The following is a 24772-nucleotide window of genomic DNA, read 5'->3' as shown; positions in this document are numbered from 1 at the left end:
CAGCAAATGAATGAAGAGCAAAGACAAGAAGCCCTGGGATAGAAGCAGTAAGGAATTACTACCTTAAACCACAATAATTTACACATTTTAGTAAAAAGACAATAAAATCTTAATGCATGCAAATAAACAGTCAAGTGTCATCCATACAAGAGAAGCAACAGAAATGGCCATGGAAGGGTGTGGGAGGCAAAGAGCAATTTTACAACAACCAGAAAAATATGATCAAGTAAGTACATAAAAAGCATAATTATAAAAGTATCATCTTAAATTTCTGAAAGAAATACATGATCATAGACTTAATTGTTTATTTTTAAATCTGTCAGTTTTGATTTCTTTTTTTCCCCCCAGAACTGAGGACCGAACCCAGAGCTTTGCGCTTGTTAGGCAAATGCTCTACCACTGAGCTAAATCCCCAACCCCCAGTTTTGATTTCTATTGTCTGAGGCAATGTTGGTAAGTACATATAGTTTAAAGATTAACATATCATTTATTCAAATAAAATATTCTGCCTTAATACCTATTTTATCTTCTAATGGTTTATTCAATTATGATGTTTATTAGTGTTTTCCTTACAAAATGTCTAGTATAATTATGCTTTATTATGATCTTATGATTAATACATAGTCACATTTTTGTTTGCTTTGGTTTGCAAATTGCTTGTGTTTAACTAAGAAGTTTGATATTCAGATTTTCTACCATTTTATTGTATTTCTATCTTACATATTTGCTGTGGGAATATGTGTTGCTACTATTGGTTAATAAAGAAGCTGTTATGGCCTATAGTAAGATAGGATAATGGCCAGGCAGGAAATCCAAGAGAGATACAGGGAGAATAGGGCAGAGTCAGGGCAGATGCCAGCCTGCCACCCAAGGAACAAGATGTCAGCAGATCAGTAAGGACACAGCAACGTGGCATATCATAAATTAATAGAAATGAAGAGTTAGCTAGCAAGAAGCCTGAGCCATAGATGAATAGTTTGTAATTAATATTAAACCTCTGAGTGATTATTTTAAAAGCAGCTGCAGGACTGTGGGACTAGGGCAGGACAAAGAAAAGTGTCAGGCTATACATGGTGTTGGCAAAAATTCCACATAAAACCTGATAAAGCTTTAAAATGTTCTAAAACACATAACTGGAGTAAAAAACAACTTCCTAGCTATGTCTCTCATGCAGACCATGGTACAGAGATGCCATGGAATGCAGGCTTGAGGTGCAGCATCGTAGGTTCAAGGCATGTATGCTTGACCTACAGCATGGCGGTTTCCCGCTCAGTACTATGCAGCATGCTGCATGGCAGATTTAGGTTTTGCTCATGCAGGCAAAAAAGCCTAAAAGATACACAGTAAAAAGAAGTCCAAACAGAAAAATCTCTACATAGGTGCCAATGTGTATTACAATGTGCATAGGCTTAATAAAAAAAATAAAAAGGTATGGACAGCTCTAGAAAGGATTAAATAGTTTAAAAATAAAGTCTTAAAAGAGAAAATTAAAGTAATATAAAAAAGAATAAGTGATGTAACAAATGGGAAATACAGAGGGAGTATTGATCTTGTATAGTATTATGTTGATTTTAAATTTTTTTTTTTTTTTTTTTTTTTTTTTTTTTTTTTTTGGTTTTTCGAGACAGGGTTTCTCTGTGTATCTTTGCGCCTCTCCTGGAACTCACTTGGTAGCCCAGGCTGGCCTTGAACTCACAGAGATCCGCCTGACCACCGCCCGGCGATTTTAAATTTTTTTAAATGCTGAAAAACAACAGCTGCTGAGAGACATGGGATTGAAAGAGAAACAGATAAAGTACACCAGACTAGACACTTTAAAATGCCTTAACTTTAAAACAAGTGTCGAAAAATATATTTGTAAAATGGAACTTAAAAGATGCATTGCTTTGGAGAAGCAGTTTTACTTTTGCTTCTACAGGAAACAAGAGGCTGTGGATTCATCCCAGGTTATTATGGATCAGGTTTGATGAAGGGAGACCTCCTGAAACGTGACAGGTGATATTCATCAACAAAGGTTACTGATGATCTTCCCAGGACTTGGTCATTATCTCAAAAATTTCTCAGGGACTCCTGGGGATGCCTTTGCCCACAGACAGCAGGAAGCAGTATAGAGACAATTACTCCAGTATTCCCAAGAGTCAAGGGTTTGTGGGTAGTCTTTGGTTATTTGGTGAGTTATGGATGTTTGTTATAATTTAGGGAAATATAAGAATATAGGATAAAAAGACAACTATTAATCTGAGATATTTTACATTGGCATGGAATTTGCTATACTGATACAAATTTAATTTTGTTACACTGTATATATGTTTCTATTCTTGTTTAAAGGATTTTTGTATACTGATACAAAATTAAGGTTATTTTTGTTACAACATATTGTATATATGTTTCAATATTTGTTTAAGGTATTGTAACTATGCAGTTCATTGAAAATACAAGGTAAAGATCTAATTTTTGAAAGCTATTACTATAAATTATTTAGGATAATCAAAATACATAAGTTAGTAGTTAGTCATCTACAACAATCAAATTTGTAGATATGTTAGATATGTTTTCAGAATCATATACTGATATATTTTAGACAGTCTTCAAATACTTCAAAGACCTACAGAATATGGTATTTAAAATATTTTGTTAACATAGGATTTTTATGACAATGCAACACACCTGTTCCTGGCAACACCAATTCACTTCAGAGATGATGGGCATCAAAGAAATTCCGTATAGAGTTTGCTTACAATGTGGAAAAGGTTAATCATTTGGGCAAGAAACTGCTCTTGCCTGGACTGCTTGACAGTATGTTGTATGAACTGGACATGCAGAACACAGAAGAAAATGACTATTAAACTTTGCTAAAACAGAGCTAGATGGTCCTTCAGGTTCCTGCTTCACAAAAGAAACTGCCAAAAATTCTGCAGGACCCAGAGAAAAGCAACAGATAAATAAATAGGCAAAATGGTCCTTCAAATTTTCTGCTTCACCAAAAAGTATGCCAGAGACTCTAGGCCTGTAGGCTGAAGTTGGATGCCCCAACATTACAGAGGAACTTCAGGTGACTGTCCAGGCAGCCGGGTGTCTCTGTCATTTCTAGAATTTTTTAAGTTGCTTACAATGCACTTCCTATTTACTTGGGATAATATATCCTTCTGGGGTCTTTGATGGAGTTAAAGACTAGATAGCTATAATTATAGTTTTCCTTAGTTATGATAAAAGGTAAATTAAATATAAAACTTTAGATTCACAAATATAGGATGGATGATAGACTTTAATTTGGCCAAATACAAATAGACTAGATATTGTAACTGTAATTCTTACTTGATAACTATTTTGTTATATATAATTTTACTATGATAAAATTAAAAACATTTTTTAAAATGCCAGAATAGGGAAGTACTGTGGGATGGTCCTTCTGTACTCTGTGGATATGTGTTGCTACTACTGGTTAATGAAGAAGCTACTTTGGTCTATGGTATGGCAGGATAATAGCCAGGTGGGAAATCCAAGAGTGATACAGGGAGAAGAAGGTGGAGTCAGGGCAGATGCCAGCCCACCACCCAAGGAGCAACATGCCAGTAGACCAGTAAGGACATGGCCACATGGCATAACATAGATTAATAGAAACAGGTTAATTGAAGGTGAAAGAGCTAGCCAGCAAGAAGCCTGAGCCATAGACCAAACAGTTTGTAATTAATATTAAGCCTCTGAGTGATTATTTTATAAATGGCTATGGGGCCGCAGGACCGGGGGAAGGGGAGAAAGAGAAAAGTGTCCAGCTACACATAGCTAATTATGTCTTTTTCTTCTTTTGATTTCTGGACTTAACAAACTTACATACAAATAATGTTTTGTTGAAACCTGAAAAAAAATGAAAGTATCATCTTAAAATAATATAGTTAAAATATCCAGCCCAAATTCTCAGGTTTAAAAAGCACAATAAACTGAAATAAATGCAACAGAAGAGGTGAGCATTAGCTATCAATTAATAAGAATAAAGACAGCCATCATGAAAAAAATATTAAAGAAAGAACACCAGCCTTGGAGAAGTAAGTGGCAGTGACTACCAAAAGGAGATATATGTTTGGAGAAATAATGGCTAAAAACTGCACAACTATAATAAAACAAAATATCCAAAGAGCTCAACAAACTTCATTTGGCACAAATGCAAAGAAATCCAGAGAACAGAAGCTTCCAGGGCAATGTCATTGGAGCTATGAAAAATACTCAGAGACTAAAGCCAGAAAGGCAAATGATAACCCAAAAAAAAAAAATTGAAAATGGGAACAACGAATTTACTGGTTTTTGAATTTGACCTCATGCACTCCCACCCAAGTACAGAGGTGAACTTAAGGCTATGAATTGCTAAAGCAGTGGCATTTTAAAGTGGTACTTTAGGAATAGGTACTATTTACAACAATAGAGTCATGTTTCTGGTTCACCTGGATGTAGAACGGGACTTACTCAAGAAATATTGCAAACTACCCATTTTAACTTGTCTAGAGACTAACTAAAGAAATGGTGCAAGCTAATTTTCTCTATTTTTCATTCAAAGCACAGCCTGGAAAAGTGGCAAACATTGCTTAAAAAATCCACAAGATAAAATAACAACTACTGATGCTTGAGGCAAAAGATTACAAATCTAAATGTACAACAGAACACCCAAGGAATACGAACAAAACTCACTGGCAATCATTTGAGATATTGGCCCACTTAAAACCACATCTACTAGGAGAATTTCGAAATCACCCACATTCCCAAAGTATGCTACTTGCTCAGAAAAGACCATGACACATTACTCCTCTACCTGAACCTTGAGCATGGCTCTAGTGTGAGGAAATAGAAAAAATAGTAAGAGATGACACCAGCACAGAGTTAATCCACAAAGACTAAAAAACAAGTTTGCAGATGTGACTAGATGTTTGCATTTTCTTTTCTGTTAAAATTGTTCTACCTCTTAGCATTAAGAAAAATCCTTTTATTACATCCCCTCCCCACGCCTTATTTGTCTGTGGGCTTTTGCTTGTGTGTTTGGTTTTGGTTTTATATTTTAGGACAAAATTCTATTCTATAGCCCAGGCAATCTACAACTTACCATGAAGTAAACAACCTCACCCTCCTGAGTACTGGAATCACAGGGTTGTATCACCACATCCAGCCAACAGCTGAACATGAGTTAAAGGACAGAGATTTCAGTGACAAAAATGTAGCAAAGAATATGGCCTTTATAGACTGACTGGAAAAATAACTAAACAAATTGACTATTTCAACAATTGACAAAAAGCAAATCCTCAAGCAGGGGCAGAATCTTATTCAGATGCTACCAGTTACAATAGCAAATGCTCAACTTACAGGAAAGTCTAAGACACACTGTCTTCGTTTCTATTGATGTGAAGAGACACCATGACCATGGCAACTCTTACAAAGGAAAACATTTAATTGAGGAAGCCTGCTTATGGTTTCAGAGATTCAGTCCATTATTATCCTTGTGACAAGCAGGGTGGTGTGCAGACAGGCATGCTGCTGGAGCTGAGTGTAGCTGAAAGTTTTCCTGTGTCCTGCCTGGCCTGTGGTCAGGACAAATCTCTCTCACCCGTTGGTCCCACAGCCACTCAGACCCAAGTAAAAACAAAGAGGCTTATATTATTTATGAACTGTATGGCCATTAGCTCACACTTATTACTGACTAGCTCTTACATTTAAATTAACCCATAATTCTTATTTATATTTAGCCACGTGGCTTGGTACCTTTTTTCAGTTCTGTTTTCACATCTTGATTCCTCTGTGTCTAGCTGGAGATTCCTGACTTTGTCTTCCTCTTCCCAGAATTCTCCTTGTCTGCTTAACCTGCCTATACTTCCTGCCTGGCTATTGGCCAATCAGTATTTTATTTATCAACCAACCAGAGCAGCACACATTTACAGCATACAGAATAACATTCCACAGCACTTCTCCTTTTTTGTCTAATCAAAAATGAAGGTTTTAACTTTAACATAGTAAAATTACATGTCATAGAATAGTTATCAAGCAAGAATTATAGTTACAATATCTATTGTATATTAGTCTGTATAATTGTATAATAGTCTATTTGTATTTGGTAAAATTAAAGAAAATATTCTATCTATCCTATATTTGTGAGTTTAAAGTTCATCTAATTTATCTTTTACCATAAGCAAGGAAAATTATAACTATCTATTCTTCAATTACATCAAAGACATCAGAAGGATATAATATTACCTAAGTAAATAGGAAGTACATTGTAAGTAACTTACAAAAATCTAGATAGAGAATCTAAATGATAGAGACAGCTGGCTGCCCAGTTACCCAAAGTTCCTCTACAACATTGGGGCATCCATCTTCAGCCTATAGGCCTAGAGTTTTTTAGTCACTTCTCCCTATGTCCTATAGAATGTTTGGTAGTCTCCTCCATGAAGCAGGAACCTAAAGAACCATTTTGCCTTGCAAAGTTCAGTGATCACCTTCCTATTGGTCATGCATGTCCACTTAATACAACATATTATCAAGCAGACAACACAAGGGCACTTTTTTGCCCAGTGGATAACTTTTGCCACAAAGAAAGTAAATTCCACAATGAGTTTCTTCAATGCCCATTATCTTCTCTGAAGTAGATTGGTGCTGCCAGGAGCAGACATGTCTCCATGTCCAGAAAGCCAAAGTTCTAAAAACATTTTAAATGTCATATTCTGTAGGCCTTTGAAGTGTTTGAAGATTACTTTCCTAATTGAAATATATCTATGTATACCTAGAAAACTTAACTAACATGATTATAAGTTTGATGATCATAGATGACTCTTAATCTGTATTTCTCAACTATATACTACAATTTCAAATGAGTTGCACAAAATACTTTAAACCAGAGTAGAAATATACATACAGTATAACAAAATTAACTTTAAATTTGTAACAGTAAACTAAAATCCATAGCAATGTAAAACATTTTTAAACAAGTTGTTGCTCTTTAAAAGTAGATTCAATAATCTACCCTTCCATTCTATCATATCTATATCCTAAATTTCTATATCATGTCCCACTTTCTTCTTTTAGAAAGACATTGACTATGACCAATAACAATGTGCAACTAACAATCTAAACAAAGACAAATATCTATAATCCAGTTTTTGGGAATGTTGGAATAGTTTTCTAGGCTACTTCCTACTGATAGAGGGTCCTGGTAATCATATGGGGACACAAAGAAAATTTTAAGATTATAGTCAAGTCCTGACTGGAGTAGCCTGTGATTCTATATTCTCTGAGGCAGTTGCCTTGAAGTTGATTTTGGATGTTGGATGATCTGGGCCATGGTGTCATTAGACACCTTTCAGGGAGTCTTGGCTGGTCAAACCATATTAACCTGGATGCTGTGGGATGTTCTGTATTGTAAATGTGTTGCTCTGATTGGTCAATAAATAAAATACTGATTGGCCAGTGGCTAGGCAGGAAGTATAGGTGGGACTAACAGAGAGGAGAAAGGAAAGAACAGGAAGGCAGAAAGAGTCACTGCCAGCCGCCGCCAGGACAAGCAGCATGTGAAAATGCCGGTAAGCCATGAGACACGTGGCAAGGTATAGATTTATTGAAATGGATTAATTTAAGCTATAAGAACATTTAGCTAGAAGCCTGCCACAGCCCTACAGTTTGTAAGCAATATAAGTCTCTGTGTTTACTTGGTTGGGTCTGAGCGGCTGTGGGACTGGCAGGTGACAAAGATTTGTCCTGACTGTGGGCAAGGCAGGAAAACTCTAGCTACACCTGGAAGCAATACATAGGTGATCATCTTCTGTGGAAAGAAAACCAGAACCTCTTTTCCAAAGCAACAGATCCTTAGACATAAATTTTGAAATCAAGATATCTTTAAAAAAAAATATATATATAGATAGATATAGATATATATATAGATATATAGATATATATATATATAGAGAGAGAGAGAGATTTAACTCCACACTCTCTATGTGACTTCCATCTTTACGTGTTTTATTTTTTATATTGCTTTTACTTTCTCTTTTAAGATTTAATTTTTTAAAACTTTCTATTTATTTATATAACTGTCTATATTCCTTTTCCTCTCTCTTCTAAGCCTACATATATTCTCATTTTTTAGAAGTCGCTTGGTTTTTTTCATTTTTAGTTATTTATTTTTTCTATTATCAGCTTGATACAGTACAAATTCTTATCCTAATAGTGAAATGTTTCACTGAGGCTTGTCCATTGATTGAGTAAAATCAAACTTATTATAAGCCACAGTCATCCTAGGGTCCCCCCACTATGTAGCCTTCCTGATTCTATAGGTTGCAGTCTGTTCTTTGCTTTATATCTAGTATCCACTTATGAGTGAGTACACACCACGTTTGCCCTTCTGGGTTTTGGTTACCTCACTCAGGATGATATTTTCTAGTTCCATCCATTTGCCTGCAAATTTCATGTTGTCATTGTTTCTCTCTGCTGAGTAGAACTCCATTGTGTATATGTGCCACATTTTCTTAATTCATTCTTCAGGTTCTGGCTATTACAAATAGTGCTGCTATGAACATAGTTGAGCATGTATCTTTGTGATATGATTGAGCATTCCTTGGGTATATGCCCAAGAGTGGTATGGCTGGGTCTTGAAGTAGATAGATTCCCAATTTTCTGAGAAACCAAGAAGTCACTTGTTTGCACTTCCTGTTTTACTAGGTAATATTATTTCCTTCTCAGGTCTCTGAGGGACTTGAAGATTAGAGAGTTGTAGTTACAATTTTCCTTGTTAAGAAATTCAGAAAGGAGTGTTAAGTGTTTAAGTTTGATAGACATCATAAGATAGTATTCTGTTGGTAATATAAGTTAGGATAGAAAGTGAATTAGATACATTTTGGACTCACCAAAGTAGGATAGGTAATAGAATATTTTCTCTGGATTTGTCAAATGCAAATGAACTAGACATTGTTGATGTGTTTATTGCTTGTATATACTGTATATAGTTATTGTACTTATTGTATATAGTTTTTCTTATCATAGTTATAACATTTTTTATTTTTTTATTTTGTATTAGACAAAGAAAGGGGAAATCGCCTTCAGGCTTTTTACCTTTCTCTATTCTATATGTCTTTCTTTCCTTCGTACTCCATGGTTGGTTGTGTGACTGGGTAGCTAGCCCTTGGCATTCTCCTCCTCTCCTTTTCTTGTTCCTAGTTCTCTTCTTGTTTTCTCTCTTCTCCCACACCTAGATTTTTCCCAGTATTTATTCTCTCTGCCTGGCAGCCCTGCTTATTTCTCTCTCCTACCTAGCTATTGGCCGTCCAGTTCTTTATTAAACCAATCAAGTGTTTCAGACAGGCAAAGTAACACAGCTTCACTGAGTTAAACAAGTGCAACATAAAAGAATGTAACATATCTTTGTATCATTAACCAAATATTCCACAGCATAAATGAATGTAACACATCTTAAACTAATATTCCACACTATATATATTTTACGTATTGTCTTTCTTCTCCCCTTTGATGAAATCTGACTTGTTTTGTAGAAATGGAAACACTGATTCTAAAATTCACACATAAATAGAAGAGACTGGGCATAGCTAACTTTAGAAAAGAAACACAAAGACACACATCCAATATGCAAAATTTGCTACAAATTTACAGTACTCAGCACAGTGTGGCAAAGGCATGAGAGTAGACATATAAGCAAAGGAACAGAACTAAATTTCAGAAATAAACTCATATAACAGTAAACGGTAATCAACAAGGATACTGAGATAATATACTGAGGAAAAGAAAACTTATTTTCAACAAGTGGTAGAACTGAAAGATGTGAGTGAAAAAAGTTGAACCTATATCCCACACCACATTAAAAAGTTATCAGTAAGACAAAACATGGCTTATTTTCTCTCCTACTCAGAATCTAGGTCTGTGTGTGTGTGTGTGTGTGTGTGTGTGTGTGTGTGTGTGTGTGTGTGTGTGTGTGTTTTGAAAGCAGAGAAAATATTATCTGGGGGAAACAAGGGGACCAGCAAGATGGAATGGATAAGATAGAAAAGTAAAGAGGACAAACAAAAAAGTTAACTAAGAATGGATAAAATATTATATATACATGATATAGTAAGCTATAAAACAGAAGATAGTATCCAGGCTTCATAATCTTTTATTATACATTGGTTTCTTATATCACTCAAAAAAATGATCAACAGTAAAAACAAAAATAGACAAAAGTCATAAAAAATGAAAAACATCTTTGTGTTTAAATGAACACCATTATCTCATGGCAGTATAAGTTGATAGACCCAGATATTGGAGGAGAAAAAGCTAGCCTTACTTGTTTCTGTCCTTTGCAATAAAATACACGATGAAAGAGAAATTTGAAATTTAATGGGAAAATAAACAAAATCCTCAAGACAATGATAATACCACAGAAAGCTGTATTTTAGAATGATGCTCATGTTTCCTACTAAGTTTATATAAACTTGGTACAAAAGATAAGACTAGTACAATATAACTTATATTGTATATATACTATAATAGCTTATACATAATACATATATATAACACAATAATTTATAGTACAGCTTATAGTTTATATAAACTCAGTAGAAAAAGTTTAGATTGGTACAATATAAGAAGACACTTTTGTTGTTATTAGTCATACATACATTGATATATACGTATACATATATATATATATATATATATATATATATATATATATATATGAAGTAAAAATCCATCAAAAAACTCAACAAAATAGTTTCAAATTCTGTGTCTGGTGAGGGACTTATATATAGTGCATTTGTATAGACAGTTCTCCAAAGATATGCAAATGGTCAGTAACACATGAAAAGATGCTCAACATCATTAGTCACAAGGAAAATACAAATTAAAGTCAGAATGAGAACTGGGGATATAACTCAGTGGTAGAGCATTTATTATCATGTACAGGGCTCTAAGTTCGATCCCCATTACTACAAAAAACAAGACCCCCAAAAGCAAGCATGCAATGAGATACTATTTTACAACTGTCACTAGGTTAATTACAGTAAAAAATAGGCAGACAATATTATTAACAAAGATATTTAGAAATAAAAAACCTCATATACAGCTATTTAAAATAGTGCCTGACAATTTACTCAAAACCTTAAAAATAGTTACCATCTAACCTAAAACTCTCACTATAACTTTACCAGAGACAACTGAAAATAAATGTGTATATAGGAGAGAAAATTAGTATATTTTCCTTACCTATGAGTATTTCTGGCTGAGGTCCATGCACACATGAATCAGAATGGAGAAAGAGTGTTTAGAGGATACTGTAACACCATATTCTACCACTCAAGAGTGTAGAATAAAAATTCTCTCAAAATTAATTTTTAAATTAAACATGGAACCATTTGCTTCTTAATGAAATTTACTAACAAAATTGTTCTTAATATTATATCCTAGTGAAAGATTACATAAAGGCCTTACCAAAAAATAAAGTAGACATTACTACCCAATATTGATTCAAATTACAAAACTATAATACCTCACATCACAAAAATAACAGTCTATAAACAAACGCATTCAAACAAGGATATATGAAAAGAGAGATTGAATCTCAAATCAATAAACTATTGAATCTCATGAGGTATAAACAATCAAATACTTTAGAGAAGGAAATTTTTATGACATAAAATTCTTAAATCAAGAACATTAAAGAAGGGAATGAGACACAGATTCTTATCAATTCACAAACTTTTAAAGGCCAATTAATCATATTCAAGGTACAAAACTGCTACCCAACTAAAAACAAGAGCACACCAGAGAATTGATATTTGAATGACACAAAAAATACAAACAATATCCAGTCATGTAATTGTAAAGGAACACAAGGCAGCATCACTTAACCTTATTAAACTACCAAATTTTTAAAAGTTTAACTTTAAAAGAAAATAATAAAAATTAAAAAAATATATCAAGATTCAATTACCCTAATGGCTCACTGGTTCACTAGGTTGTTGAACTGTATAAAATATCTACAATTGATAGAGTCATGCTCCAACTTATCCCTCTCCCCTTATCAATATTCATGCATACTTATTCAAACATGAAAACATACACATACACACAATTATTTAACTAAAATATATTGATGGATATATGCAAACATACACTGAGATATTCTTTCCTTGGGTACACACACAAAAATACCGCCATATTCACTAGCCTTACTTATTTCTGGCTTTTTCAATAAAATATATGATGAAAGAGAAATATGAAATTTAATGGGAAAATAAATTAACAAAAAGCTCATGACAAAGAGAATACCAGAGAATGATGTTTTATTTCTAAATGATGCTCAAAGTGGATGGGAGGATATTATAGAGAATATTACAAAGACTTTTATCCTCGATTATATTATTTTAGTCTTCCCTTTAAGCCAAAAAAACCAGTTTCATAGAACCATATGTATTTTTAAATGTTTTGTGGGGTTTTTTTTTTAACATGGTAATTTTAAAGGAAGCAGAAAAGAGTCTCCAAAACATATTGTAATGAATTCTAGACCATTTTGAAAAAGTAAGCCTTAATTTTAAAAAGCCGAACCAATGGTTCTAAGTATATTTTTCAAAACATACTTTATTTCAAAAGCAATAGCCTTTATTTTTTAATGATTACATTTTAGGATAACTATTTGAAGTCAGTTTCCTGCTTTGCAACATCAATATTTAAAAAGCTATGGGTCTTAAGTGAAAGAATATAAATTAATGCTAGTCCCCACTGGTGGATCTGAATATATAACTTGTTATTTAAAGAAAAAAACATGGACTAAACTTCCTGTAAGAGGTTGGGCCCAGAACAGCAGCATGGGTTCAGCTCTCATCCTATACCTTTACTTTCGCCTCCGCACTGTGTTTTTCTTTTCTCCAGTGTGCTTCCTGGTTCCTCAGTTTCTCCAGGTCATTTAGCAGGTCAGCGCAGCGTGTACGTAATTTCTCATTTTCCTCCTCCAGGTTTTTTATAAACAGCCTGTTTTGCTCTTCTTTATTCTGTACACACTCCTTGGTGTCCTGTAGAAGAGTACCATAAGGGCCGATAAACAAGGGGAAAGAAAGGTGAGAACTAATCAGCAAATATAAACTGTGCAGTTTCATCCCCACAGCAGCTTCTTCTATATTTGATGGCCAAGGTCACCTGTGTACTTTATTGGCCTCTTTTCATGCAGGTGGATGGGTCATATTTTTTCACTGGATGACAGCTTTGATGAGTACACATTTGCAAAGAGCCCATTAATTGATCAAGCTGCCTTTGATGCTGTCCCCAGCTATTTTTGAGACCCACACAGACATATCCTCCCAGACCTGGGTTTTATCAATTAATAATGCCAGTCCCATCAGAATCTAATTACTAGAAGCCACATATTCACACTCCTACTTTCTTAGCTCCATTCCCATCATTAACTATTTATCTGTAAGTTATAAAGCTCTGAGTCTTAGCTTTAAAGCATCTTTATCAGAGTTTTTGCATTTGAGAAAACTGTGTGGTACAGCAGGGCCTAAGGCAATTTTCCTGCAAGCCTGTCACTTTCTGTGCCACAAGGGTTAGCAAACTTCAAGGGGGACTTCAAAGCAAAGGTACTGTAAAGCCATGCTCAAGTCAACACACCTTAACTTCCTGGCTTTTATCTTTAAATTTCTTCTGTAAATCACTGAATTTTTTCCTCAAGAAGACATTTTCTTCATCAACCATAGTCTTCTGTTTTACAAGGTCATTTATTTCCTGTCTTAGGACTGATTCAGTCTGTGAAAAAAATTTAAATCAATTGTAAGCTGGCATGTCTAAGAAAAAACAGCTTATTTCATGGGATTTATATCTTAGTTGTTAATGTTAGCTTTAATAGTAAAGTCTGACACCACAGTTCTCAATTCCAGGACCACACTCATGGGCTTTCACCCAAAAAGTGCAAGCATGGTGCCTTTTTATTTGTTTAAAATGAAACAAATTAAAAACCTAATACTAAATACTAAACCATACATTGAAAACAAACAGATTTGAGTATACTGAAAGAAAAAGATACCAAAATTTAATTTAAAATTCTAACAAGGAAAATGTATGTATAGTTAAAATAAGATATAATTATTCTCTTACTGGATAACATTTAGAAAACAGTTCTAGGAAACCAACTGTGGTTTTGAGAATGAATGAATCATTTCAGAAAATAAAAATAAAAAGGGCCAAATTGGGTACCAAAATATTTTGTTCCAGACAGAAGACTAATATTATACTAATTATAACTAAATATCATTCACACTAGCTAGATGTTTATTCTATACCTAATTGGGGAATAGAGGATTGCATTCAATTCTTAGCTGCCTCTTCTATTTATAGCTTTGCTCTCAGAAAATGCCTCTTTGTAACACTGTGGGGCACAGCATGAGCCCTGACCCTATCCCAGTAACCTCTTTCATATTTGTAACCTTCAGGAACAAATTCTACTGGACTGTCTGTTGCCACTTCAAACCAAAACCATATCCTGCTACTGTATCCTCCCTAGATTCCTGTGACTTTCACTGACATCTCCATCCCTTCGGCCAGCACTTAGCCAGCATTTGCTCTCCAGCCTCACACACTTATTTGAAGCCTACAAGTCAGATCCAGCAGTGTCAGCATTTGTCTACAACCAAGAAGCAGACAGAACAGAATAAAAGACTGGGTTGTGTTGTTGTTGTTGTTGTTGTTGACTGTTATTTATATTTCTTGTGGTTGGTTGGTTGTCTCAGGCAGAGTCTTCCTCTAGCCCTAGCTGGCATGAACATAGAAAGGCCAGGCTGGGCTCAAGCTCATGGCAATCCTCTTTCCTCAGACTTCCAATACTAAACATGACAGTTCTATACCACCATATCTGGCTCTGTTTTTGTTTTAAATAAAAACTTCAGTAGAAACTAACCTTTATTCTATCTCTGGTATAACAATGATGCTCAAATCTCTAAACATCTATTCATTTTACATTTCAGTATCTTTTCCTTATTAAGTCCTCTCCAAACGACTGGAAGATATATGAAAGCTAGAGCAAGATTCAAGGGTAAAATGAATGGCAGTTAAATGTGAGGAATGGTTTAAAGACAGCACCAGTTCTCAACTGACAAAAAAAGAAAGAAAAAAAGAAGTTGTATTGTTAAATGTTGCTTTTATTTTACTTCTACTACAAGTATTTTAGATACTGAATACATCTAAAACTAATGTCTGAGATTGGGTTAAAATGAGGAAAAAGAAAAGCAGAAGCACTCCCCAAGGAAATACCACAATGTTGCCATTACCTGTGAAGTCCCAAAGGTTCCCTCATCTTCTAACTGTGCCCTCCACCACCACCACCACCACCACCACCACCACCACCACCACCACCACCACCACCAATAATCACTCCAGGGGTAACAGCTGTACTGGAAGAATGTACCTTGTTTTCTTATCTTCCTTTTCTTTTTAACAGTTTAAAGAAATACACATTCCTATTAATATATTATCTAGTTGGCCTCACTTTTAACAACATTACTTATATTAAATATTAAATCATACTATACATGTTCTGTCTCGCTATTTTTGTTCAATATTTTCTCCCAATTCATCCATATGGGTGGATACAGTTGTAATCCACTTATACTGGTAGAATATTTGGCTCCACTACAAACACACTATGATATATCCATTTCTTCTCACTATATAATTCAGCTCTTTCCCCTTTAACAGAAAATGTACACAGACAATGCAGGTACAGCACTCTTAATCATGTCTCCAGATACAAGAGTGAATGAGTTTTTCAAATCATAGAGTTGTGGGCAACTATTCTCTGAGCCCAAGAATCGCCACCTTGGAGTGTTCATCTGAGTCCAAATTATTGGAAAACAATTATCTCAGCTAGACCTGTTGACTATATATATCCATCCCTGTTGAGAGATGCAGAGGGTCATGAGGCCTTCCTGTTACCTGTTATCCCAAACGCTGCCTTAGTAGCACGTAGTCTCAGGAAGGGCTGGAGTATATAGGCCAAGGAAGACTGGGAGAGGTTTGGCTCCATCTATGTGGCCATGAAAAGACATCATGTCTGCTAGGTAAAAGCTATCCAGGTGAAGCCTTTTAGGATAGGAACCCCTACATCCCTATGGTGATATTCTGTGTACCCCAATAAAGCTTACCTGGAGATCAGAGGACAAAGCCAGCCACCAATTAGACATAGGGGTCAGGCAGTGGTGGCACACACACCTTTAATCCTATCACTTGGGAGGCAGAGATCCATCTGGATCTCTGTGAGTTCAAGGCCACACTGGGATACATGAGAGAAACAGAACCAGACAGTGGTGACACACACCTTTAATCCCCAGTAGTAATATGGCAGGACACAGAAAGGTTTATAAGGTGTGAGGAAACAGGAACTTGCTCCCTTGAGGCTAAGGATTTCGTAGAGGTATGCTAGTGGCTGGCTGTTCTGATCTTTCAGCTTTCACCCCAATATCTGGCTTTGGGTCTTTTATTACAAGACCTTTTCAGATTCGTGTTACACACACTTGTAAGTAACCCCTCACCTAGGCTCTATAAGAAAGCCCAAAATACTAATTGGCTCCTCAAAATAAGCTTTGGTAGAACTGTGCTTCAGCTTATCCCTGGGACTTGATGGGGAGTAGACATTGCTTATTTCTCCCACAGAAAGAAATTTCAGCAACAAGAGTATAATCTATGGATGGTTCATTAGATTGAGTTAGTCATCAAACCAAGTACTGGAGGAAAATGAAAAAAATAGAATGTAACAATGATATGCACAAATTCTTAGCAAAAAAAAAAACCCCAATACCCATAAGAATTATAAATTCAAAGATATAAACATTAAACCCCTTCAGAAATAAAAACATCTATAGGTCTATCCTTCTAAAGAAATGGAAAAAAAAATAAGAGTATTTATTATCTATTCTAGAAGAGGTTCAAACCCTAAAAAGGGATACATACCAAGGATTTCTCATTATAGGGAGCTAAACATTACCAGGCACTCACAACATGAAGGACACAAGGGGCAAGTTCATCTGTGAGTTACTTAATATTTAAAGTTTGGCAACTGTATGATTTAGTAAGATGTGAAAACAGACATAGACCTAATTTGTAAATAAAAACATAGAGTAAGGTGATGGGTGATGTTGTTCTATATGCTATGAACATGTGTTGCTCTGATTGGTTGATAAATAAAGCTGTCTAGCTAATAGTGATGCAGAATAAGGTTAGGCAGGACATTCCAACTAGAGAGAGAGAAAAGAGAAAGAGAGGAGAAGAGACGCTGCTAGACGCTGCCAGGAGAAGCAAGATGTAAAGTAACAGTAAGCCACAAGCCATGTGGCAAAGTATAGATTTACAGAAATGTGTAAATTTAAGATGTAAAAGCTAGTTAGTGAGAAGCCTGAGCCATTAGGCCATATCATTTGTAAATAATATAAGCCTCTGTGTGTTTATCTGGGTTTGAGCAGCTGTTGGACTGGCAGGTGAGAGAAATTTGTCCTGACCACAGGCCTGGCAGGACACAGGAAAACTTTTAGCTACAGTAAGGTCTGTTATTGGCTAGCTCAAACTATTATATTCTGATAATTAGTGGGACAAGTAGTATTCTTCTGCATAATCATCAGTGTTACTCAAAGATGAGTTTCTGACAGAAAGTTGATAAACTCTCAAACTTTTATAATTCTATAAACTTAAGCATATTTTTCTAATGAAACTAATTTAAATACAGGTAGATACAGCTAAAATTAATTTTAAAACTTAGATTTATGATACTGTTTTAGCAAATCTTTCCTAGATACAATAAATTTCTAAGAGTGTGACATGAGTTCATACTAAAATAGCAAACAGAACTCAGAGGAACCATAAAGCATAAAGGGCAACAAGACAAAGTATGTCTGAAACAAATAATTTATTATTGACAAGCCAAGAAATGAATAATTTAAATCATGGTCAAGAGAATTCTATGGAGTAAGTATGGATTAGAGAACAGCACACAACCTAAAACCCTACTAGGCAGTACTGGAGTACAGTTTATTTATTATTAATTACAAACTACTTTCAAAATGGAAATAAGAGCTTCAGTAACATACAGAGAATGAATGAAGCCACCACAAGTAAAACAAAGATGAAGAAAAGAGAGGAAGAGGAAGAAAACTAAGAACAACTGAAAACCAACATTTGTTTCTGTGCTTGTTAGAAGGTACTGAGATGGGGGGGGGATACTAAAGAACAACATTTGATTAACTGCAGTATACTAGGTTATCAGAAGTCATGTCATTCCCTGTAATAAAGAAAAGGTTCCACGGTATAACTTAGTTTATAATCGGCAGTGGCATAGCTACAGTTCTGAGACAGAACTGCAAAGCTTCAACCCTCCCCCCATCCCTCCTTCCCATGTCCCCATTCTTCTACTTTTATATGGGAATGTTTACTCTGTGATGGAAGTCTGTAATCTCTTTTCTTTTAAACTTTATAATGGCCAATAAATAAGAGTTTGAATTGAGTCTCAGAAGAGCCTTTGAACTTGGAGCTCTGAAAAAGGCCAGTACTAAGACTATAAGGAACTCTTGGAAATGGACTGGATATGTTTTGCAATATGAGCTAGAGAAGAGCCACAGAAGACAAGGTAGAATGGTATGGTTTAACTGTAAAATGCAGCCCCACAGGCTCATTGGATGGAATTTTGTAGTCTAGGGAGAGCGCACACATTTTTGTGGTAATAATATTCTGATTACATAAGCACAAGCAAACTATAATTTTTTGTTTAATTATGTAATTTAAGTTATATATAAAAGATAGGATTGCAAATAATGCAAATAATTGTGCAAATTTTCAAAAAATAAATTCATCAATTGTGAATCTTTTCTATAACCAAAACCATGTAAAATGTACATATCAGAAATACATGACTAATAATGTAGCAAAAATAAAAATACAATAAAACAATGCATAATAAATACTATTTTAAAATCCCAAAGCCTGTTAAACATTTTAATGAGTTTTATATCTAATCAATTTAGAAGACAAAGAGTAGGGTAAGAACATGGCATAATAATAAAAGATTGAATACAGTGGTTTCAAAACAATGCTTTCATGCAGCAACACTAGTATACTTAATGAATATTATAACACAAACTTCAAATAATTTTAAAGATCTACAACCTGAAGCAAATACAATTTTTGATATTCTTATTAGAATACAACCTGCTCCAGCTCCTGTATTTTAACATCCTTGACTTGTAAAATTTCCAGAACTTTTCTGTCTTTGGCTTCAGATTTCTGCTTTTCTCTAGAAATAGGAAAACAGAGTTTATGAGTCATAAGTCCTAGGCATTCCAATGATACAGCTGCTGTTGTATTGTTTCCCAGAAGCTCATATATGATAAGCAAGTGTCTACCACTGTCCCAGTTCATAACTAAGTCTTTAAATGCTCACATCCTGGTAGCAAATGTAATTTTAAAGTATAAAGAATTAAATTATCTGTGTCATCAGCTCTCTCAGAATTAATCAGAAACCATATGGCAAGTGACAGCACCTTAACCAGTACTGACAACTGTGACAACTTCATTTTCAAGAAACAGTTTAGTTTCTAGGTGTAGATAGATGATAATCAATGTGTAAAACATAATTTAACTTTGATCATAAGATAATTTTCAAGACTTTAATAAGTAAGTAAAACTGCTCTTATTAATGTAAGTATTTTATACAGATTGATGATAGCAATGTTCAATACCCAGTACTGGACACTCTATGTTACAATCCTGACCTGCTGACAAGAAGTGTCCACGAGGTGTGGCATGAAGGTTATATGAGGTTACCTGCTCCACCAGAGGGAATTTCTGCTTCTTGTACAAACGTGGTCAAAAGCCCATGACTTGGAAGATAACAGGTCCTGGGGGAATCTACAGTTGTTGTTTTGCCAAATGGTCTTGATGTCAAACTAAATTCTAAATACTCACGTTTATACTCATATTCTTGTGTGGCTCTCAACTTTAGTCAGAAAAGCTTCTTTTGTCAGTAGGTAGTGGCTAATACAGAGATATAACTGATCAATGTGCTGAGCATAAATAAGTATGAGTGCTTAGCTGTGGATAGGTCATCCATATCAATCTCCCACTATCTAAGACTCAATGAAGAGAAGGTAGAAATAATGTAAAGGTCAGATCATTTACAGGAAGAACTGTAAAATGCTGACTTCCAGACATGACAAGGTTCTTGTAGGTATCAATTCACAGGAGCTGTAGTTACCTGAACAAGACCTGCACAAGATTAAGGCAGTCAAACTGACAGCATGAAGCCCCCAAGCCCAAAGCCTATCAGAGGAGAATACTTTTTTTTTCCATTCTTTCACTTGAAGGTGGTTCCTCAAATCCAATCAGAGAGCAACAGATAACCTGCATAACCTTCAGGACACTATTACATCAATGGGCACATCTTGAGTGGCTGCTTGTTTTTTAAAAATAAAATTCCTTGGAAAGACTTTTATAATCTATATTCTACCTTTAATTTCCTCCCAGTAGGCATTTGTACTCACCATTCTTCTACAAAAGCTCTCCTCAGGATTACTGGGGATCTGACTATTGCGAAACCCAGCCATTAGTAAGAACTTTTCTCTACCTTACATATGTGTAACATTTGACACAGTGGTCCTGCCCTTCTTCTAGAAGTACTTCATGCACTTACCTTCCTCTGTTGTCCCTTCTCCTGTGCTGCTGGTTTGTGCCATCATTCATCCCTTTCCCTCCTTCCCTATTTTCTTAACCTAGAAACGTTGAGGTACTCCAGCATTCAATCATCACACTTGTTTATCCCAAATCAGTTTTTGGTGATAGTATCTACTTTTAAAGTCTGAAAAATTAGATACTATCTACTCTTACTGCTTTTTCCTAACCACACTAGACGAAGAATTGTTTGAAGCTATACATTGAATAAACATACTAACAAAATCTGTTGCTCTCTGATTGGATTTGAGGCCTTCCTTCTACACAGGACAGAATTCATGCCTGACATTGTAAACTTGATTTGGAATGTTATAGGACCTAGAAGGAAAGGGGACCTACTACTGTAGTATTGCTAAATAGACTTGTCAAATTGCCTTTTAAACATTTATGTGTATACCCATAAATTAGTGCTGCTCTCAACCTTAGAAGGCAAAACTGCAGTGGGTAGTAATGCAGAGACAGTAACTTGTAGAAATGTTCAGAATAAGTGACTGTTTAGTGCTCAGCCCGTATCTATATCAACTTCCCCAGGCTCCAGGAACATCATGGAAGAGGGGACAGAAAGAATATATATAAGAGCTCGAGGATGGAGAGGAGTCCTATGAAATGCTGTTAAGTGGAAATGATGTGACCATAGCACTTACAAAATCACTGTAGTAAGTCACTTTCACAAGAACCTTACAAGGGCAAGCCAACCAGATTAGTCAACATGCCAATTATAACACACACACACACACACTGCTCATAGGTATGTTTTCAGGGCTGACCATTTGGTTTTGGACCATCAATTGGTATGCTCTTTCCTTTGGAAGGCTACTTCTCCTGCTCCTAGCATTCTTTAGGTGCCTATCTTTGTGTAGGGTTGAGGCCTCCTGGGCCCATTAGTTCTCACAGGCTGTCAAAGCAATAGCATGAATATTACCTAAGTTACAAGTGCAAGCTCTGCGTTCAACTCTGGACATACTGAACCAAAAAATTCCAAGGAAGGAGCACTAAATGTCTTTCCCTCTCAAATTCCTATGTTGAGATTCTATTTCCAGTTTTGATATTTGAGGGTGGGCTCCTCAAAGGTTGGTGGTCAGAGAGGCAGGGCCCTCATTAATTATTTTAACACTCTTAAGAAAGACATTAGATGATCTACCACACAAACCCTATAAAGATACAAAAAGGTAGCCACTGAGAAAGACAACATTTTTGCCAGCACCTTTGTTTGGATCTGCTAACTTGAGGACCATTAAGAAATAACTTTTTGTAGTTTGAACCACCTGAGTATGCATATGTATTTTGTTACAGGTAGACTGATTTCAAGTGGTTAGGATACACACTAAATTCTACTGCAACAACAATCATTTACATGGCTATAAAGAGACCAGGTAATACAATACTGGAGCTATAGATCACAAATTAAATACATTATACAAAGTGTAAACTCAAAGATAAACTTTAGTGATATTTTATAGCAAAAAAAATCTTAAACTGACTATAATTTTAAATGGAAAAAAATGACAACTCAAAATCTTGATGTAAATAGTTCAACAACTCTTCTTGTAGGACAGAATAATTAATGCTTCCAATACAATAAAATGTTCCCAACAGAACACTCTGCAACATGTACCAATACTTTTTACTTAGAAATTATGATCTAAAAACAGATTGTTTATAACACCATGGACTTATGTGGATAATTCAATTAATTCTTGTACACAGTATGTGCAAGATATTTTTAAAAGGATCCTCAAAAAAAAAGAAAGAAAGAAAAAGAAAACCCTGTCAAGAAGTTGATGATGATCAATGGCTTAGACAAACTCCTGTTCAGCTAATTAGAACCACTGATGTGCAATAATGATGTGAGCTAAGAGTATGTGCAGCCTTCTTTAGGATGAAAAATGGAGTGAAGAAAGGCTGTCAGATGTGTACAAGTTTAAAGCTCCAGACACTTTCCCCAGGAGAACCACCCATGTAAACACTTACCACGGCTGCACTCAGCCACAGGAATTACCATGCTAACTTGCTGCCATTTTTCTAAACTACAAAACTGAGAAATTATTCTAAATCATTAAGAAACAAATTTTTATTGTGTTATAGACCATGTCATATATTATACAATATGACAGGATCATATTTTCTGGGCTTGAGCCCATTTTTAATGAGATGTCAAAATGAAATATTAGAGTCTAAAAGAAACATTTAACTGTAAATGAGATAATGATATTGGTATGAATTAGAAAACAAAGAAAATTAAAAAGCAAAACTTACAGAGGTTGATTGTCCTTAATTGACAGATATATAATAATAAAGAACATAATAAAGCTGCCTGACTGTTTTCTCACATCTAAATTTGGTGCCCCTTATATGTACATTTTATATGTAGTATTGGCTTTCATTTTCTAAAATATCCCCAATTTCTAGTAAACATTTATATTCCCAAAACAGCAAGACTGATAAACATGGAAGTTTAGGAAAATGAGAATTATACTATTATCAAATTCTTTACCCTTTCATCTATGAAGTGTTCTGACTGTTTTCATGTTTTGAATATGTAGAGTTAGTGTTGTAATACCTATGAATTAGATACTAAGAAAAACTGAAAAAGTAGTTGCAAAAATATCTTACACATGGAATCTATCCTATAGTAAGAATTATTTTTAAATAAAAATGCTAGTATCTTGTTTGTAGATCCTAATACAAACATCTGTTGCAGTGTTTCAGTTATATAAAATTAACACTTCTATAGTTTTTACATCTAATTTCGTTTTATGAAATAACCAAAATTTAGAACTATTATATTTTAAAAATAAATGTCTAAATTTATATCTTAAAACCAGAACCTGGATGTAAAATAAGCCTCCCACATAAAAAATAACTGATTTGATTTCCATGTCCAATCAAGTAGGTCCAAAGTAGAACACAGAATTAAATCAGGCTAATATATGATTCTGTAAATGATACTAGCAATATATTTATGAATATTTCAAGTAAATAAGTAATAAATTACATTTATATGAACATAACTTATATTTAAGTATTACTAAATAGTAGAACAAATACTCTTATTTACCTACTAAATTCATTTCTAAAGTTGAAGCTTACAACATTTTCTGTTTTGTAATTACAAATTAAACGTCTTGATTTTCCTATACTTCTCTAGTCCAGATATTTCTGCATATACTCAGCTCATTACATAAAGTATTCATGAAAGAAACAGACAAGATTATATATTGTATGACTTTAATAAATGTGTAAATATTTCTCACTCAGAATCTAGAAGTCTCTTCTAATGTTCAGAAATATCAGCGCTTTAGAACAGGCTGTTTTAACATCTGCACATCACCAGGGTTGCCCCCAAGGACTTTTAAATGATGCCTGCCTGTGCTGAATAAAGTGCTAACTTGCACCTTGCATTTTGTACTGTGTCCTGAGCAGCCATCCAGTTGGTACACCACCAGCTGAATTCCCACAGGCCACTGCTCACTCAGGCTTGACTGCAATTATCATGTCAATATTTTGTGCTCTCATATGCAGATATGCACATACACAAACTACATAATATTTTTTTTCTTTTCCATGGACTGTTGAATTATATTCAGTGTTTGGGGGAATTTTTAATGAAATGAAAATAAACTTTCACTAAATGAAAACTATCATGATTATCTTTTTTAAAAAACAAAACCTGTGTTTCTGTATCACCTGCTGTGTATAAAATGATCAGAATTTCAAAATAGCTATTCTATACCATACCCTCACAATTCTTTAATTTAAAGGTCTTCATAAAGTTAAAAGATGATGTCAAGCTTCTTGAATCTATTGTGAAAGTTCAAATGCATTTCTTCACACTTTTATTGCATGTTCTCTCACCTTGAACACTAGAGTGTTTCTAATTAAACATCTTCCTACTAGCTCCCATGACCATCCATCCATATCTCTGCCTTCATAGCTGTGGCAACAGAAAAAGGGCTCAGCAAAAATATCCTTATGCACTGAGTAGAACAGCCTAGCAGCAACACTGCCAGATGGCAGGATTCTGGCAGCTCCACTTCTGGGGTCTCCAGCCAGCCAT

At 34.8% G+C, this 24772-nt stretch overlaps 1 protein-coding gene across 10 annotated transcripts in view; it reads right to left on the bottom strand.

Moving 5' to 3' along the window:
- The window catches only part of Cntln (centlein), a 260522-nt gene that overhangs the window by 179830 nt on the left and 55920 nt on the right, over positions 1-24772 (bottom strand). For 9 of the 10 annotated variants that reach the window (XM_076564463.1, XM_076564465.1, XM_076564466.1 and 6 more), the window contains exons 3-5: positions 19198-19282; positions 13624-13758; positions 12849-13028 (exon numbers count right to left, since the gene is read on the bottom strand). In XM_076564463.1, the coding sequence (XP_076420578.1) occupies positions 12849-13028; positions 13624-13758; positions 19198-19282 (400 nt within the window). Of the gene's footprint in view, positions 1-12848; positions 13029-13623; positions 13759-14905; positions 15015-19197; positions 19283-24772 lie in introns of those variants that run through there. The other variant, XM_042271376.2, reaches the window with a different exon arrangement.

Source organism: Peromyscus maniculatus, chromosome 2 (genome assembly GCF_049852395.1).
Source record: "Peromyscus maniculatus bairdii isolate BWxNUB_F1_BW_parent chromosome 2, HU_Pman_BW_mat_3.1, whole genome shotgun sequence".
In the NCBI taxonomy this organism is placed as follows: Eukaryota; Metazoa; Chordata; class Mammalia; order Rodentia; family Cricetidae; genus Peromyscus; species Peromyscus maniculatus.
Note: the sequence above shows the minus strand (reverse complement) of the source record. Positions and strands in the feature narration are given on the sequence as shown.